We start from the raw sequence: 19,132 nt of genomic DNA, 5'->3' as shown, positions 1-19,132 counted from the left end.
AAAAACAGGGGCTCTTGCAATTTAATATATTGATTTTACCAGTGGGACTTAAATCTTTTATAATAAGTGTACACAGCTGCAGCACTCACCCACCGCCACTCTCAAACCTAATCCCTGCATTCCTCCTGACAATAACATGACAGGATCCACACATCCCAGTATTAGCCTTAACCCCAGTGACACTGCCAGAATGTATTAAACTAAAACATCACAGTGTCCTATTTAAAAGGAGCCTGTCAACAGCTCTGACTGGGCTTTAATAGTTATAATCTTTTTTTTAAATTAATGTTTCCAACCACTTGTGTAACCTTCTCTCACACGTCTCTCCCCGCCGACCCGAAAATGTGTTTCAGGCTTATTTCCAGGGAATGTAGTGCCTGGTTTTGTGCTGCCTGTCCAGAGGCCATTAAAGCTCCTTTGCAGGGGGAGTGCTGGGACACACACAGAGACACAGGCATGGCACAACTGGGGGCACTGGGAGCAGGTCCTGCACGCTCCACTGGTGCCCAGCTCCTGTTCCCGGCATCACAAGACCTGGCCATCAAGGCTTGTCTCCTTCAGAGCCCTTGAAGAGCTGCTGTGTTTTGGCTTCTAAACTGCAGCTCACAGAGGGGGATTCACCCCCCCAGGACAGCCTGTGTGGGAACAGAGCAAAGACCCTGCTCTGGGATAAATCTGCTATGTGCCAGTGGATGGGGACAATTTCCAGGTCCTTCTTCCTCGTGTAAGGACATCTGTCCTTGGCTGCTCCTTTCTCTGCTACCAGCACGCCCACATGGCAGAGGTAAATAGTTCCTGTCCTGCTCTGCTCTTTTACACCTGGAAATTAGAAAATTAATTAAATTCTCTCTGGGATGGGTCTGTACATTTATTTCATACCTGCTGGTCACTTGCTGCATGGTCCTTTCATACCTTGACTTGGCTGCCAGCTTTCTGCCTTAGCCAGTGTTACACCACCAAGGGCTGCACATATCCACACTGCCCAAAACAATTATGGGATGTACCTGTTCAGGCTTGAGAGCTTTTAACAGCATTAGGTGGAAGAGAAGAAAAAAAAAAAGCCGAGGGCTTGGCTTAATGTATGGACAAACCATGTGATCGGGACCAGGCATCCAGGGCTAACTTTTAATCTGCTTTGTTTCAAGTGGGAAATATGTGAAGATCAAATAAGTTCAAATCCAGGTCAAATATCCTTGAAAATCTTTGATTTATACAAGCAGGAAAATGAGGTTTAAAAGAAGTGATTATGAAAGGGTTACTAAAAACACAGCTGTACTCGTACTCTTATATCTGAGGCTCTCCAAAGAAAAACTGTGTGACATCTATATTAACCTTTGGCTGTACACCAATGAAGGCCTGTAGTGAGCTGGAATGCAAGGCAGCCCCTTCCAAATTTTAACACAAGCCAGGTTACAGCTGCAAATGCCTGCAGCCCGTGCTCACTTTATAAAGTATTCCCCAAAGGAAATTTTTTAACTGTTATAGAATCTTTTTCTAATACCCTACAGTGTTAAAGCCTGTTATTAAAGGGCAAAGAGATGGTTCTCTATGCCAAACACTTGTCAACAAAAAGGATAGCCAGATGGTATGAAATAAAAGGAAACTTGGGGGCTCTTCAGCTTCTTGATTTATATTAACAAAAGCCACTTTCAAGTGCTCCTTCCAAGAATGACTAATTCCCCCCCACTTCTTTTTTGCCAGGATTAAACAACGTTGTTCATTTTATAATCAACCACGAGACAAATTAACAAATTGCATATCACTTGTGCCGACTCTTTTAAAAATATTCTAAGCAAGTCTGTTTACCAAGGCAAGTTTACCAGCATAAGGACAACGCAATTATTTTTAGAAGAGAAGGCCTAAGTCATCTAGAGGATGTTTACTCCTTAGCTGCTGTTTATAAACTGAAATTAAACTTGTGCAGAAAATGCTTTGCTTTTTTTTCAGTTCCTAAAATGGATCAGTTTGTAAACTGTATTGGACAGGATCTGAAATTAAATTCCAAATGCTAAAATTATAGTAATAAATTTTACAAAATTAGCCAGTAATTAACTGGCTAACTTAGTCAGACCGCTGTGGCTAAATTCTCTTCTAATTTACAAATAACTTCATTCTTGACACAACTCCATTCCCCATTCATCTTAGCACAGGTGTAAGCTAAGACAAAATGTAGCCTGCAAATTAACTGGTTATAAATCTAAATCTAATTAGTTGTCAGGATTTTACAGTAAGTAAAATTGTGCTTAGTACAAAGCTCCCTAAAACGGAGCACCTGTATTCTGGTTCCTCCCTACCAATACCCAGCATAAATTTTCTGCACTAAATATACACAGTATCTCCATAGAAATCAATGTGTGTGGGGTTTGTTGTTGGGGTTTTTACTATGTAGCCCAGTAAATCTTGCAATGTAGTTTTTAAAAAAATATTATTCCTTCTAAAGTTGTACAACTAGATGGATGAAGAATATGAATAAGGCAAAAAAAGTGCTTTTGTAGATTAGCATTTAGAAGCCTGGAATTACCGTTTTTTATTGGCTGAAATTTCAAAGTATTATTTCTTTGCTCGCTTTTACTTCCTCCATGCTAAAATGAAACTTTATTATGCTGTGACACTTCCTCATCGTGATGGCTCTGGTATAGTAATAAAAGCCTACCTGTGAAATGCAATGCTCACAGAGTATCTCTTACAAAAGTAGGACACAGTTTACTACAGTCTGCATTTAGGAATTCAGCTCTGCTTTAAAAGGGATCATTGTAGAAAGTCTCCACAAAAATTCAGTTCTACAATAGATCTTCTAATTTTCCCTGAATGTCATAGAAAACTGTACGTCTCAAAGCAGGTGTTGTGTTTGATTATATACAGAGTGAGTGGCTGCTCTAATTCATTAAAACCTCCATAAACAAGCCTGCCTTTGTCCTATAAAGATGAAAGAGCAATGACTATAATGGGATGAAAGGTGTGCACAGCGATGAAGAAAGCTATTATAGATCTGTGTCCTTTCTAAACTCGTCCTGGCATGCTCTGTTGACAGGGGAACAAAACAGCGCAGATAAACCTCCAAAAAGTGCCCTGCTGGTCGTAATTCCACCTGTCCTTAAAACTACTGGGCTTTGCTTGTGCTCTTACTGCTCCCTGACCATGCTGACAGCAATTAAATAAAATAATCATTTAGGATTTTGCATGAAGAATGCTCTTGCATTTCTAAGCTGACAACAAACCCTGATGGGTTGAAATGAATGAATATATCCACTGCAGTCACCAAACTGCATCAGGATGTCGATTATCGGGGGTTATGGCTCATAGAGGTGAAACCTGCTCCATACAAAGTTCTCACATAGACACAGACATATCCAAAATGTAACTTTTATTTCACATTTATGGATCGATTTCATTCCTTTGTACTCAAACCTATCAATGGCCTAAATATTAATTCTTTCTTATAACTCTTACATGAGCTGACAAGAGACTCTTCCTTGCATCGGCAATGTGGGACGGGAGCGCTGCAGTTTCACTGGTGATTCAGTAAATTACTACACCTGAGGAGCAGAGCTAAACTCTCTGCCATTATGTACTTACACGTTTCATAAGTTTCTTTCCTCTCTACTGAAATGGAAAGTAAAGAGTGAATTTCGCTATTGTTATTTGAACATCTTTTGTCTTCTGCTCAGGGCTCTCCTCGCACTCGATGTAGGACCAAGAACCACAGGAGAACAGTGTTAGCAAGGTCACCCTTATCTTTAAAGTCAAATATTTGACTGCTATTGGTACATTTGACTGCTCAAATATTTAATTTTAAATGTATAATTGCTCATCGGCTGAAGTATCCAGCAGTGACTAGACAAACACTGTAATTCCAAATGGAAAGCACCAGCCCTCGTGGAGCACAGCCCCCGGGCCAGACGTAATTCCGAGCTTCCCACTGTGAAGCTTATGGCAGTTAATAAGGAGGCGCAGCTCATGCAAACTAGAGCTCTCCCACAGCGTCCCGTGGCTCCTTATCATGCAGGAATTGTGCCGGGATGGCTGGCTACCGTGTCTGATAATTATTAACGTGTGTCACAGAGCCTTTACAGCTGCTGAGCTTTTCAAGTTAGTTAAAGTGCTGGGATTAGAGAGGTGGTGGTTTAGGTGGTGATTTAATCTTTGCCGCCTCTGAAGTTCCAGACAGTGGAAGTGACCAGAACAGGGACATCCATAAAGGTGTTAATGGATTTATTGGAGATGGGGGTCTGTAATTCCTGGCAGGTTATGTGCCAGAGGTGTGCTCCTCTTGCACTTAGCGTTTCCCTTTGTTTGGGACAAAGTCTGAGCTATCTTGTTTTGGAAATACAATTCAGGTTCTGCCTTGAACTCGCAGGCACCCAATCTGTACGTGTGTGGTTTGAGAGCCGCACATGATGAGGTCTAAAAACGGATAGAGCGAGCCAGGTCTATAATTATATATTTAAAATAGAATGTGCACCCTGACAATGTTTTACTCAAATCCGGCCAAGTCAGTCCACACGGCTGTGCAATCTACAGCGAGCAAATAGAAATCAGATTGGGCCGTGGCATCCAATTAGGGAGGCCTAGTGAGGCGCATACAAAGCGTGCCAACTCTCGTATCGTTTGCATAAACCCATCCACATGTGCTTGAGAAAAGAGGCGAGTTAGCGGCATAAACTGGGGTCAACAGGAAAAGCTGCAGGAGTAAATAAGGATTTACTGTGGAATCCCTCCCAAGCCATTAGGAAAACATGTGCGAGCAGCTGAGCCCCTCCGGCCGAGGGAGCGCGGCGCTGGGATGCCGCAGGGACCCGTCCCGGCCGTCCGTCCCCGCAGCCCCGGCGGCTCCGCATCCCGCGGGAGCTGCGCGGGACCCGTGCCCTGCTCCTGCCTGCGCTTCGTGTCTTCCTTGGCCGTGTGGGATGCGGAGCAGACCTGCTAATCGTCCTGTTTACCTCCTACCTGCGAATCCCATTTCTGACGCGCAGCAATTATCAAAGGGAGCAGACGACAAAGAGCTCAGTGTGCCGGCGTGTGTGGAGCGTGGGGAGAGCTCGTGGCTGTCCAAATGCTGCGAGGGGAAGTCAGAGCCCTTTCTTTCCCCGTCGATGCCACTCAATTACCGCCTGGCAAAGCAGCCACCCTGCCGAGGGCCGCTACCTGCCCTTCCTTGCCCATGCGGGCTGTCACCCACCTGCCCCGCTGGGAAACAGCTCCCAACCGGGGCCAGCTGCGCCACCAGCCCCTGTCCTCCCGTCGGTGGCCGGGTCCCCGCTGCAGCCTCCCCCTGGCACGGTTCCCTGCCCGGTTGCCCCGGACCCAGCCCCGCCGAGCCCGGCACTCACCCAAGTTGACGAAGCTCATGACCATGTCAGCTTCGGTGAGGAAGTTGCTGTCCTGCAGGCTGGCCAGAGGCGGCCCCTGGGTGCTGAAGATGGGCTTGTAGGGGTAAGAGAAGCCCTCGCCGTCCTCGGCGGCGGCCCCCGCCGCCCCCTCCTCCACGGACATGGCATTGTAAAGGTCCAGCATGAACATGGGGGCCGAGTTGTGCTTGCCGTGGAGGTGCGGCCGCGGGCGGTGCGGCAGGCCGAGGATGGAGAGGATCTCCCGCTGCATCTCGCGGCGCTCGGGGCCGCGCAGCCGCCGGTGGATGAAGCTGGAGTGCACCTCGTTGTCCACCGTGAAGTCGGCGAGCACGCAGCGCAGCCAGAGGGCGGGCGCGGCGGCGCCCAGCACCAGCAGCCAGGAGGCGGGCTGCCCGCGCCCCGCCACCGGCATCGCGGCGCGGCGGCGGCGGCTGCGGGGCGGCGCGGGGGGCGCGGGGCTGCCCCGCCGCGGGACGCGCCCGGCCACCGGCATGCGCGGGGGGCGCCGACGGACGGGCGGGCGGACGGGCGGGCGGACGGACGGACGGGCGGCCCCGCGCTCAGCCCCCGCGGAGGCGCCGCAGCCCGCTCATGGCCCGAGGCGGCGGCGGCGGCGGCGGCGGCGGGGGCTGATCAGCGGCACCGGCCCATGGACGGGGCGGCGGCGGCGGCGGCCCGAGGCGCTTCCCCCGGCGGCGGTGGCGGCGGTGGCGGGAGCGGAGCGCGGTGCCCGCGTCCCGCACGCCGCGGCGGAGCCGTGTGAGCGGCGCGGCTCGGCGGGGAGCGGCGGGAGGGTGTCTCTGGTGGGAGGAGCAGGCGGCTAAACCCAAGCGCTCTCTCTCGCTCGCCCGCTCCAAAGCGCTTGGGAGAGAAAATCCCTGGAACTGCCTCGAGGAGGGAGGACGTCTGCTCAGGTTGCTTTTCAGGATGTTTGTGGAGGCTGCGGGCTCGGCGAGAGGCTGAGCCGGTCCCGAGCGCCTAAATTGCCGTGAACGTCATTAAGGAGAAGACAGCCCAGGAGAGAGGGCGGTTTATGTATAAGGAAGGGGCCCAAACTCCCACAGACTTTATGATGCGAGTACATCGGCTGGCTCACAAGCACGCGTACACACTTCTTTTTCCTGCCTACTCTTTTCTTCTTTTTTTTTTTTTTAAGAAGTACAGATTAGAAGAGCCTGCCCGTGACAAAACAAACTCCATTAAATAATTTAAAACGTGATGATGATATATATTCACCTACATAGACACGTGTGTGTGTGTCTCTGTGCACGGAGAGCCCCAGGTCACTTTTTCCAGCTGGCAGTGGGGAGAGTTAATGGAGAAGGGTTAGAAATCCGAAGGGGGAGATATTCTCTAAGAATGGTAAAACCAGGAACATTTACTTGAAGTGAAACTATCAACCTGTGCACACGGGTGGGTGGTTTATGCCATTCCATTACCCTGCACCCTTGCCTTCCCATCTCTTTCTGCTCCTGTTACATGCCATTTTTGGGACATTGCCTTGAAATAGATTGTCAGCTTCTTAAAGCGATGTTTTTTGTTTTTTTTTTAACTCAGTGGGTGCAACATCTACAGTAATGGAGCCCCAGTCCCAATTAGCCCAGGTAGATGTCTGCTACAGTAGACATTTAACAGAAATTAATAATAATAATATCAGATGACAAATGTAAACTAATGCTTCCCAAATCTTACTTGGAAAGAAGGGGAAGCCAGGATGGTGTATTTGGGTCACTGAATTGAGCCTGAGATAACCTCAGAAATCATACATATATACATTAACTTTATGCTGACATTAATTCCTTGTGTAAAGGAGGAAGAAAAAGGGTGGAGGATAAAGCAGGTCTCAGCGTTTTGGGGGTGTTTTTTGGTAGATTGTTCATCTAATATTTTCAGACGAGCAACATCTGGTAGTATCCAGCACCAGATCCTGCAACTCTTTTGGAAACTAATATTCAGCACTTCTTTTGGTTCTTTATGTTTCAAATCTTGGTGTGAACAGCAGGTAGCCAGACAAAAAACTGCATGGGAACCATGACGAATGATATAATGTGTTTGTATGCATGCATGTGCACCTCTTAATAACAGGGAAACTGAGGCATCACATAGAAATGACTCACTCATGGCACTATTGAAATAGTGGTGGAACCAGCATTAATCCCTCAGCTCAGACCTAACACATTTAGGAATGGCTCAAGCTCAGGGAGGATGGAGGGGGCAGAGAGGTTGTGGAGCTACATCCACCTTAGCTAACAAGGAACTCTTGCTACACTCACTCACTGGTGCTGCTCAAAAATCCCCCCTGGAGCTGCCTCCCAGTGCATCCCACGGATGGAAACACCACTACCCAGCAGCTGAATTCTGGCTGCCCAGTTAAGATCAAACTCTCCAGCATCTTTTGTACTTCCTGAGGAGCAGCACTAACCTGCTCTTCACCATGCAATTTGCCTAAATTTCTTCCTTGCTGAGGGTGTGGTTTCCAGATCAATTTAAGCTGGTTTAAAGCCAGGTTCCCCCTGAGAAAGATCTTTGTTTTCTCATCCCACCCCAGCCTGGACCTTCAGCTGTGCAACCCAACCCCTCTGCAATGCTGGTACCAACACTTACACACAGGTCAGAAAGCTGATTCTGTTTTTAAAATAATTTTTTTTAACCATTTGTGTATTTGCTTTTGCTGAAATAATTTTCTGCTGGATCAGCTTCTTGTTCTGACTGACTCCATGTTGTGGTGGAACTGAGGGAGGCCACAGGAATGCACAGCTGGGGGCAAGGAGAGGGTGTCTGGGTCAGGCTGCTGTAGGAAGGGCAGACAGATGATTTGGGATCTCTCTGCTCTCCCTTTCAGCTGCAGACAACTTGATTTCTCTTCCTTTTTTGTTCCTGTCGACTGTTTTTCCAGAGTTGTGAGTGTTGGCCTTTCATCAAGCAGCAGTAGGACAAGGAGCCTTGCCTTTGGCATGGAGATTAAAAAGTCTGCAAGGATGGAACAGAGGGCTGGAGAGCAGGTGTCTCTGCTGCCTAAATTACTGGTACTGGAATTGCTTGCAGCTCCCATTTAAAAACTGACTAAACTTCAGGTCAGTGTTGTGCTCTGAAAGAAAGAAAAGGAAAAGTGTGGGAGGTTTCTCTGCTCACTCGTTAACACCTTAGGTAACTGCTCTTGGAGCTGTAAGTGTCACTGGAGAGAGAACAGAGAACAAAAACTAAACCTCGAATCTCTTGATTTGACAAATTTCTTGAAAAAGTGATGTTTGAAACTATTTCCTTCTTGTTTTGTCTAAGTGGTTTGGGTTAGGCCACCTTCAGCTATATTCTGATTAAATGCAGGATAGACTCTTAAAAGAGGGGCAATGTTGCAACTGTATGCTGTGCTTTTATAGGAACAGTTGGGAAAGTTTTCTCTTTTATACAGTATTTTCTATGACCCTGCTGCACCTGTACTCCTTTTAATAAATGCATGATAGTTGGCAATGGGGTACTTAAAACAGCATAACAAAACCATGCCAGCAGCATAGGATGAGAAACTGATTTTGTTAAAAAATAACTTTTTGATGTGAAGTCCCCAGCCCTTGCCTTCATCTTGCTTTGGGACACAACAAAGGGCAGCATTTATTCTGCTGGATACAATAAAGGATGATGCAGCTCAAACTGCAGTGGTTCAGCCCTCAGATCTGAGCTTGAATTTCAAATTCCTTTCAAACAGAAAGGCAATCCACTTTGTACCTTTTTTCATGGACAACGTCTTTCTCTTCCCTCCTTTCCTGCCTGCTGTGTAAACCTTATCCTGCTTCCTGTAGGATCAGTTCCACACAGGTTGCTGAAATATTGGCACCTTCATGTCACTGTCTTTTTCCTCCTCCTTCCTGGATCAATTAAGAAACCAGTTTTTCCTCTTAGTCTTCTCTACTTCTTTTGTGTAGCCTCCTCTTCTTGAGAAGGAAAACTTAATGCTTGTGATGAAGTAATCCCTGTTTGTTGGCACTTGCTGCTTCAGATAATTTCTATAAAAACAGACTCCCAATGTTTCTGGGGTTCTGCACAAGCCACATTACCAATTGAGTAACTTTTTGATCTCTGTGAGCTCTGTGTGCACGCTCTTACCCAAGTTTAGTACCAACTACTGCCATTTTTTTGTTTGTGTGGAAACAGACAGAATATTTGGAAGTATGTATTTAGGAGATAAATAAAGGGGCTGATTTAAAAACAAGAAATGCACAAAAATGTGCAGGTTTGTGCTTGGTGAATTTGTCGTCCTCATGAACTCATGTGAGGCATATGCCAGGGGCAGAATTTGGCCATTTGCATTCAGTTTGAACAAACGGGCAGTAAAAAGTGTGGGTTCTGTTCAGAAATTCATTTAATGACTTTTCAAAAATTAGACACAAAGCATTTTGTCCTCTTTTCTGCTGATTCAGTTTCAAGCTCCTTGTCTTCCTACTTTGATGTCCTCTTTTTAACTTTAACCATGGTTCTTTTCCATTCTGTTTTGCATCTTCTCTCATTTGTCTTGAACAAAGTGCAACTCCTAAATTATAGCAAACTTTTTTCTCCTTCCAAATAGTCCCACTAAACTAGCATGTGTTTGGGGAATTTTGAACTGTTTGTCTATGCTCTTTGCATGAAAAACATTTATACAGCAAAAATAATATCATTATTATTTGTATAAGAATGGATAATTAGCTTACGTATTTTTTTACACTGTGTTGGATCATTCTTACCAAAAGATTCTAGTCATCATTCCAGCATCATTACTGAGAACATATTCACCAACATGAAGTTAATCACATTATGGATAAAGCCATTACATTAGCTCTAATCCAGGAATTTGAACAGATTTGGGTTGAGCTGTGCTCTGTTGGACAAAACTGATCACATTATAAAAATTAAGTGTTGATTCTCAATGTTAGTGATCAGAGGAGAGTCAGAAATGAAATCTGTGTTTTGGACTGTGAAAAAGGCATTATTACTTCTGAGGATGCCAGTAAAAGCTAAAATAGAATTTGGGATTTATGAAATGGGGTTATGGCACTGAATTTAATGTTCATCGTCTGGGGAAAGTGGACAGAGTTCAGTTCTTCACAGTTCAGCACTTCACTTCCTAAAGCTGGATCACCACAGGGATCCTTTTATTGCTATTTACTTCAGAGAACATTAGAAATGAGCTCATGTTACTGAAACTTTTGTAATGTTACATTTATTATATATTTATCTACAATTTGAGTATCTGCTTGTGCTATATTTTCTATGTATGTTTATATATTGGTATGAGCATGCATAAATACACCAGTGTACTTCAATCATCTCTTTAAACTTTATGTAAGTAATCTATTTCTGCAGCACAGATACAGGCATGGGAGCATTGTTTAATGTAGACTCCAATATTGCCAAAGCAGCTCAAAGAAAACTGAATTTAATTTTGTACTATTAAATTATTGTGTGCACACTCGATTCGGTTGACGCTTTTGGCCCAAGCCCAGGTATTTCCTTTGTTGGTAACGTTGTAATCTGAACGTCTGAGATCTCAGGCTTGTATTTGTGAAAAGCTAAGCTGGGCACGAGCTTGGACGTCACTGTTGGGAGCGGATTTGAGTTGTGCTGCAGCACCTTGGAAATGTGCCTCTGAAAATCTGCTTAGCTGTCACATTTTCTTACAATACATGGTGATCTTTGCTCCTACAGACATTCAGGCTTCTTCTTATTAACATATATTTATGTCTTTTTCAGTTTTCTGCTGTTTGCATTCGCTAAAGGCAGGGATGTTTGCTATTTTTTATACTGAACAAAAAGCATATAAAACATATTCATTTTTTTTCAAAGGGAACAAAATAACTGATCCCGACCTGTGAATGGAATGGGATGAATTTGGATGGCTTTACTTTTCCTCTCCAGGCAGGTGCAGAGTAATACCTCAAAAGAACCATTATTTTGTGCCTTTATTCCAATGTGTACATAAATGCTTGCATAACCCTTGCACAGCTGCTGTACAAACTACTCATGCCACAAGTATTAGTAATCCTAACAGGGGAGGTTGCATGGAAAATTGGGGTGTGTATGCTAAACCATATGTACCATGCCCCTGAATCATAAAACTCGTGTTGCTGGAGCAGAGAGATCTTTGGAGACTGCTGGTTTTACAGGTCTGAAGGAAGCAGGATTATATACAACAGCTGCACCCCGCAGCTTCTCTCCTGTCGAGGCTTATCTTGTGCATTTCAATAAGCAGGAAACAGAATTTGGTCCAACATTATCTTATATGGTCTCAGCTCCTACTTTTATTTATATTTCATTTCCATAGGAACAATTATTTTCACAGTTTATTTTGAATACACATTAGAGCCACTCCAATTGGAAGTTTTGAGCTGCCAATTCCAAGCTGCATGGGGCTGCAGAGACACAATGTGCATTTTTTTGTTTCTGGTTCTGCCTCTAAAATAACTTTCTTTATATCTGCGGTGATTTATAGCAGCGTTTCTGAACCAGTCTGAAGGAAGATGGAAGCTGGAGAGTCATTTGATTCTCCAAAGCCCTGGCCACAAAAATCCCCTCCCAAGCAGAGCAGGGTAGCAGGGCTTGGCCCCAGCTCTGCAGGGCCGGGGGAGGAGGTTCGCCACATTTCGAGTGCCTGCGTGAAGCAATCTCCCAGACCTTCAGCAGCACAAAATCATGGATCGGGACGATTTTAGAATAATCTGAAGAGCCCATTTCCTCTGCCGGTGCGTGTTGGTGCAGCCCTGTGCGAGCAGATGGAGGTGTCCGTGTCTGCCCCCACGCAAGGGCCGGGTGTGGAGCGCTCGGTGTCCCCGCTGCCCCCCTTGTGGAGGCTGCTTTAGCTGTAAGTGCAGTGCTGCAGGAGTTTATCTTTCCGAGACTGGCACTTCTAAGTTTTCAGTCAGAACAAATGCGCTTCCTAAATGGTGCTCAGCGTGCACTGAGTTGGCTTTGTCAAGTGCATCTTTTCAGCATTCATCCAAAGCCCTTTCTGCAGTTGTCTCAGCCCCATAGGCGAATATATACTGTTAGACTATTAAGATAATTTTTCAGTTAAGACATCGTCAAACTGCAAGCGGGACAATAGAAACAAAACCCCTTTTGTTCTGACTAAACTGTTCCTAATGACCCCCTCTATAAACAGTGGCACCAGCGGAGGTCTCAACAAGGCTCTTCATTGAGCCCCCTTTGAAAAGGACAAGCAGAGCAGAACATGGGGCAGAAACTCTCCGAGTTACTGCACTTTACTCCGCTCTGGTGGTCTGACCGCAAGAGAGAATCTGTTGTTTTTGTTGTTCAAGGCACCCAAAAAGCATAATTTAAAAGCATGGATTTCCACAGTTAGCATCCTATAAAGAGTACTAAATATTTGGATTGCCGGGAAAAGAGCAGAAGGAAGCAGTTTGTGTGTTTGTTGTTTTGTTTATTTAAATCAAGGAGCTATAAAATAGACTATTTAGAGTTGCATATAAAAATTTAACTTATTTCCTTGGGAAAAGTTGCTGTCTGTTAAGCTCATGAAAATGTAAAATCCACAGAAGTTAAGATTTGTACATTCCAGAAAGATCCTCACATTTGTTTTGGGGATAAAAACCATCTTCGTGAATAGCATGTTTATCATGAGCAGGGGAAAGGTTTCCGTTGTTTAATGCGTACAGAAATTGAAATTATGATGCTAAACTGAAACCACACAGGACCAAACTCCTGCTCTTCCAGCTGAGTAACTGCAGGGTACGTGCAGCACAGGCAGTGTCCTCACACAGATGAGGGCTATGGAGATTTTGAATCACTTCCTGATTATTCCTGTCCCTATTTCCATGTCCTGAATACATGAGGAGAACAGCACAGGAGACCTTCCATTTCAACAAAAACCTGTTTACAGAGCATCTTACTGTCTGTAATTGGGAAATGATGACAAGTCAGACAGCAAACATCCTTAATTTGGACGGTTTGGGAATTTACACTGGCTGCATTTGCAAGTAGAAATGCCAGTTTCTTTTGAAAGAAGTTGGGGTTTGTGTTTTAATATCAGATTTAATAAGGGTATTTCTAACTTAAAGCATGGGCTACTGCTTTATTTGGAAGCAGGGAGAAATTGAGGAAGGAGAAGAGAGAAGAACATCCATTAAGACAGAAAATACATATTGAGTAAAGGCTAAATCACAGAGAAAAGTAAGAATATTCAGAAAATCTTAAAAATTCCATGATGTGATGGGGGTCTGAGGGCTCTCTGCCATCTTTGGGAGGAGTTCAGCAGTTCATAGCTCTAAGGTTTTGGTTTTTTGGTTAGGGATAGTGCCTACACTCTTCCTTTGTAAAGTGTGGGATGGAAGGTTTTAGTGTGTCCAGGAAAAAGGAAGGATTTGAGTAAGTCCCAGGATGAAGGTCCAGTGCCCTGTGACAGGATACCGAGAGAAAGAGAAATGTCAAAGAAATCTCTAAGAGATTTTCAGTAGAAACAAAAGAATCTTTGTGAAAGATACTGTTAGCAAGTCTAATGGAAGGAATGGGGACGAAAAAGCGAATTGAGAGGATTTGCGAGTTGTTTCTAAGCCTTGAGGCAAGAACAAAAAGCTGAGCGTTTACTCTTTACTATATTTGGTAGGTATGGAAGAGCACTTTGGCCATCAAGGGAGCTCATAAACTGCAGAGCCTCATTGTCTCCTGACTGCTTGTTGTGCTGGGGGTAGAGAAAATGCTCCTGTTAAAGGACAGTTCTTCGGAGGAGCAGCTGAGACTTGACCCTGCCTTTTGTGAAAATGCTGTTTTCTCAGCAGCACGGCCGAGATCCATGAGCACATTGCCGTGTTTCCATAAATCTGATTTTATTTCTCTTGTTTGTATGCATGTAGGCATGATGCAGAGAGTGGTAGCTCTAGTTTTCAGGATTAAATATGGCAATGTGATAGCATGAAAGTACAGTATTCATTTTGTCACATCTTTTCTTAAAAATACACATTTGAAGACAGTTTTTACTGAAAATTTCTGGGAACAAGATATTAAGTGTATCTTACTAAAGTTTGCTGCCTCAGAGAAGTCGAAGTGGATAGACAAAAGAAAAAACATATTTTTTTAATCTATCTAAATAAGTTTATGGGAATTAATTGATCAACCAGAAAAAAAATCTAAATGGATTTTTAACAGTTTAATGCCACGTAAAGCAGATTTTATTTAGCATTTGATCAGCCACTCACATGCTTAGGGATCATATTAGAGATGGGATAACTTTTAATAATGAAAAACAAGCGTGTCAAAATGATAATTTTGTCCAGTTTTCATATGGGTACATGAGGCTAAAGTAACAACATGAACTTTATATTAACTTTGACTGTTGTAAAATTGCTTTCTCTTGAAAGTGATGGATCTGGTTATACATGCATCTCCTGAGCCAAAGTATTCTTCTTACTCTCTTCCAAAAAATGTTGTGATTCACTTAGTTTTTAATAATGTTAATAGTTTTTTTATCCCAGTGCACATAAAAGCTTATTGCGAGCTTTCAACCTATACTAACAGCAGTAGAACACAGGTATATCTGTACAAAGCAGTGATCTTTAATGTTTTCTAATTTGCAGACTTTGGTGGCAGCCAATTCTTTATGTCATGCCAAAGCAATGTGTCTTATTTACCTTTTTGGATGCCTGTAAAAGCAGCTTATGGGCCCCAAAGGCCTGTGAAGTAATTTTAAAAATCAGTGATATAGGATAATAGAGAATGCACAAATCAAATTAATTTTCCCCATGCAAGAGCTAAGTATCTGTCACTCTTCTAAAGGCCAGCAAGTTGGACCAAGTTAGAAGAGAAGAAATGAATTGAAGAGTTAAGGGTGGTGCACTGAGAATTAGAGTCGACCAGAAACAGAAAAAAAAATCTAGTGTATAAAAAAATTAATGGTTTTGACATTTGTTTTAGATTTGTCACAGAATGATTTAAAAAACAAAACATGAATAGAAAGAATGAGACATCCCAGAATAGCCAACATCCAGTGGCTAGGGTATTTACTTGGGCCCTGTCCAAGGAGTGCTTTATGGGATTTGGAGCAGACATTTGACATAATGTTTTCAACATTATTTTTGTCAGACTGAAATCTGGGCTCTGTAGTGGGTTGAAAAAGAGCTTGCTTGGAGTCCTGTGCTTCATAGGTGAGACTTAGTCACCAGCTGTTTCATCAGGCAGCTTCTCTTCAGCCTGGGGAATTTTATTTATTTATTTTATTCATTTATTTTTTTAAATAAAATAAAATAACTGCATGGATAACAGACAGTTATTCTGTTGTGTTTGGTAGGGTGCTAGCATATATTTGGGTATACTTCTGGCTTTGGGAGTCTTATAAATCACCCCTCACATTTCTACTCCATTCTCATTCAGAACAGATTTTTCTCATGGAAATATCTGAACCTGCCTAACTGTATTTCCATGGAAATCAGCAAAAATCTGATTTTTTTTTTTGCAAGTTAGCATTTTCTGATAGAAAAAAGCACTTTGTGTAAAAACTCTCAACGAGGTTTTCTGAGGTGAGATCTTTCTCTCTATTTGACAAATGTGAGGTGTTTATCTTCAGTATTTTTGTAGGTTGAAGAAGAAATCATAAGTGAGGTGTGGTATGGGTTGATGAAATCTAGTGGGTAAATTTGTGGAAACTTAAGGAATATCTAGAGCAAAATACAAGAAGATGTTGGTGACTGTCTCTCAGCTCTTACTGAAATTAGGTTAAATTCAGTATGTGGGGGGAAAAATCAGAAAATGCCTTGAAAGGTGGAAATTTCAACCCTTCTCCTTTGCTTTGCAAACACAGATCTTTCAATCCAATCCTTTCATCCTTGTTCCCACTCATCAAGCCACTGGACACACATGTTCAGCCTCTCTTTCTGGTTTAGCCTGTGCTCCTGCCAGCCTCCCACTGGTTTGTGTTCCTTCCTTCTGTCTGACACCCAGGCCTGATCCTCCCACAAAGGCTCTTCCCCAGTGCTGGGCACCCTTGGGCATTCTTGACTAAGAGCTGAGACTTGCAAGTGTCCCAGGGGACTCTAGAGGAGTCTGCAGAGGTGGGAAGCATGTGTTTCACCAGACACAGCTCCACACCTCAGCACCCTCCGTTCATTAATCAGCAGAGCTCATCTGAAAGATGTTGACACGTCTGAGGCTGGTTTTTGGATTACTGGGTTAATGGCCCTGCCTGCAAACAGTTATCCCATTTCTGTAGATGAGGTTGGTGCAGTGCAGGACACTTTGTGATAAAGCCTGGTGACAGATCATGAATGCAGTCAGTGCCTTGTTTCCCAGAAGAATCAATATTTGGCACTAGACATTACATGCTGCTCGCCCAACTCCCCAGGCAGTTAGAAAATATTGAACAGTACTGGGGGGAGCTGTGTTTGATGTCACATGTGTCCCTCAGCTCCATTCCCTTGTCCAGACTCAGTATCTGTAGTGTTTCACTTTTAACTGAAGTATCTAGAAGTGACAATTCATGCCATGCAGGGACAACAAATCTATCTCAGTCATCTCCAGCCCAGGATTTGGTGTAGCTGTGCTAATTTGCTGACTGAGAAATAAACCAGGGTAATTATCTACTGAGAGGCAGAATTTATTAGGTCTGATGCAAGTGTCTTGTTGTGCTCCCAGAACCTGGTCCAGCTTGTTTTTAAGACCATGCAGGTAGTCTGGACAGGTGCTGCACACACTATAAACAAGATTCTACTGACTTCTGGTCAGTGCAGATCCTATCACACCTCTCAGTCTAGTTCCCTAGGGAAATCACTTACACAATCTAATTATTTGTCTGACCCAGTTTCCAGGATGCTGACACATTTGTCACAGGTTATGTAGATGATTTGGAGACACTTACCAGTTGTCCTTACCAGTTTTGCAAGAATTAGCATCTAAGGAGAGGAAGGAATCCTTATTAATTCTCCCACTGAGGGAGAAGGGAGAGTTCAGCAATTGTTCATTGTGTTTGACAGCAGCGAGGCTCTCGACTGATTTGTACATTGCTCTGATATTCCTTGGTGAAAACACTGCTTCATTCAGCTGCCAAATCAAAAACAAAAGTCAAGGAATGGCTGGGAGAAGATGCCAAGGCATGCTAGCTAGGGTATTCCCCAGGGAATAAGGGAGCCTGCATATGTTCTTGCAGGGGGGAGGTGAGGGATGAAGGGGCTGGAGGGATTGGAGTGGGATATGGTGGAGGACACCTGGGCTTATTCCAATAGGGAGATGTAAAAGCAGCAACATAAATCCATGAATAGCCAAGCTTCATTAGCTCCGCTTTCAGGGAATAATTTGTTAGGAAAATACTGAAGACTTTATTTTGCTGTTTTGGGTGCATTTACACGCTGATTTAACCCTCCCACAATTCCTGTAGCAGTCAGGGCTGGTACACCACCTTGCTGTTACACAGCAGGTATCTGCTGTTATTTGACCTGAAAAGATCATTATAGGAGCTTTATTTGCTGTGCATTTAATAAAGCTGTAGCTGTTGTGACTATAACTCATGGCTCCCGTGTCATTCCGCAGTGGTGCAACCAGCGATTCAGCATTCCAGGCCCATCAGTTCAAAGGGAAGTGTGAGGGACGCCAATGTATGCCAGAGCATTGGGACTTTTATTGCTCCTCTCCTCTGTTAGGAAGATACATTCTCGAGGAATTGAGAAGTACAAAGCATCCTCAGACCTTGTAGTGCAAAATGTAAAAAGTGATGTTATCTGCAGAAAGTGGACTTTAGATTCTATCAGCGCACATTTAGCATAAAGCATTTCCTATGGTAATGCTTCTCACTTTCCCAGACTTTTAAAGGCTCCGAGTGGCACACAGGCTGCAGACCTCTTTGTAATGTTAATGAATCATCTTAATGGACTGTTTTAGCAGAAACATTCATCACCTTTTGTCCCACAATGATTTTTTTTTTTTGTTATACTTAAATGGTTAAGTAGGCAATAAATGCCTATCAGACCAACCACTATGCTCTAGTAATCCACCTCACTATAAATCACCAGTGGATTATTATTGTCCTCTTTAATTAACACTCTTAAGGGATTCTATCATTGGATAGACTTTCACCTTGCACTAAGAAGGCATTAACATTTGAAATAAGAAGTGTGTTTATGTGAAAAGCATTAATCAGCATGACCTGGAACTGGTAGTGGTGGGTTGGATGAAATATGTGCCTGTGTCCATGGGTGAGGGTTCCTTACGTCAGTTTTCAATGGAAGCTATGGAATACTTTCCTAAGTCATAGCAAATAATAGTTGCAGAGTAGTCTTTAATCAGGTCTAAAAGATACTTTGCTATATTTAATTGGAAACAGCAAGTTTAACATTTTTTATTCCAGTAGTTAGGAAGGCTATGGTTTTGTGAGTGTAACCGGTTTGTTGTGATTCAGTTCAGTTTTTTAGAGGACTGGATCAAACCCTTTTCTTTTTCTGCAGCAAAAGGTGAGAGGGGAATTCTGATCCTGTTGCTCCTGGGTGAACTCTTTTCAGACTTCCCAGCCACAAAGAGTAAGCCAAGCAGCCAGAGTTCCTGGGAAGGGCAGGCGTGTCCGGAGGCTTGGATGCTCATTGCAGAACAATCCCAGCAGCTCTTTTGCAAACAAAATTCCCACACTGATGTACCAACTCGACACAGGATCTCTCTCAATATACAAACACTTTTGTACCTAGTACAGCTCCATGGTGGTTTCCTCCTCTGGCAGAATATAAAGGTGGCAGCTTGGTTTCCCCCCCCCCCCCATATAATACAATTTAATGCATTTCCAAGTAATTTCTTCATCTTTTGTCAGGAGAGGAAGACATTTGAAA

At 43.7% G+C, this 19,132-nt stretch overlaps 1 protein-coding gene across 1 annotated transcript in view; it reads right to left on the bottom strand.

The window, feature by feature from the left end:
- Positions 1 to 5,844, bottom strand: part of BMP7 (bone morphogenetic protein 7) — a 40,905-nt gene extending 35,061 nt beyond the window's left edge. Inside the window, exon 1 of the mRNA XM_066561340.1 lies at positions 5,331 to 5,844. Within this exon, the coding sequence (XP_066417437.1) occupies positions 5,331 to 5,844 (514 nt within the window). The remainder of the gene's footprint in view (positions 1 to 5,330) is intronic.
- Positions 5,845 to 19,132: the final 13,288 nt, after the last annotated feature.

The sequence above is a fragment of the Molothrus aeneus genome, chromosome 17, assembly GCF_037042795.1.
Source record: "Molothrus aeneus isolate 106 chromosome 17, BPBGC_Maene_1.0, whole genome shotgun sequence".
In the NCBI taxonomy this organism is placed as follows: Eukaryota; Metazoa; Chordata; class Aves; order Passeriformes; family Icteridae; genus Molothrus; species Molothrus aeneus.
This window is presented reverse-complemented; position numbering and strand designations above follow the sequence as displayed.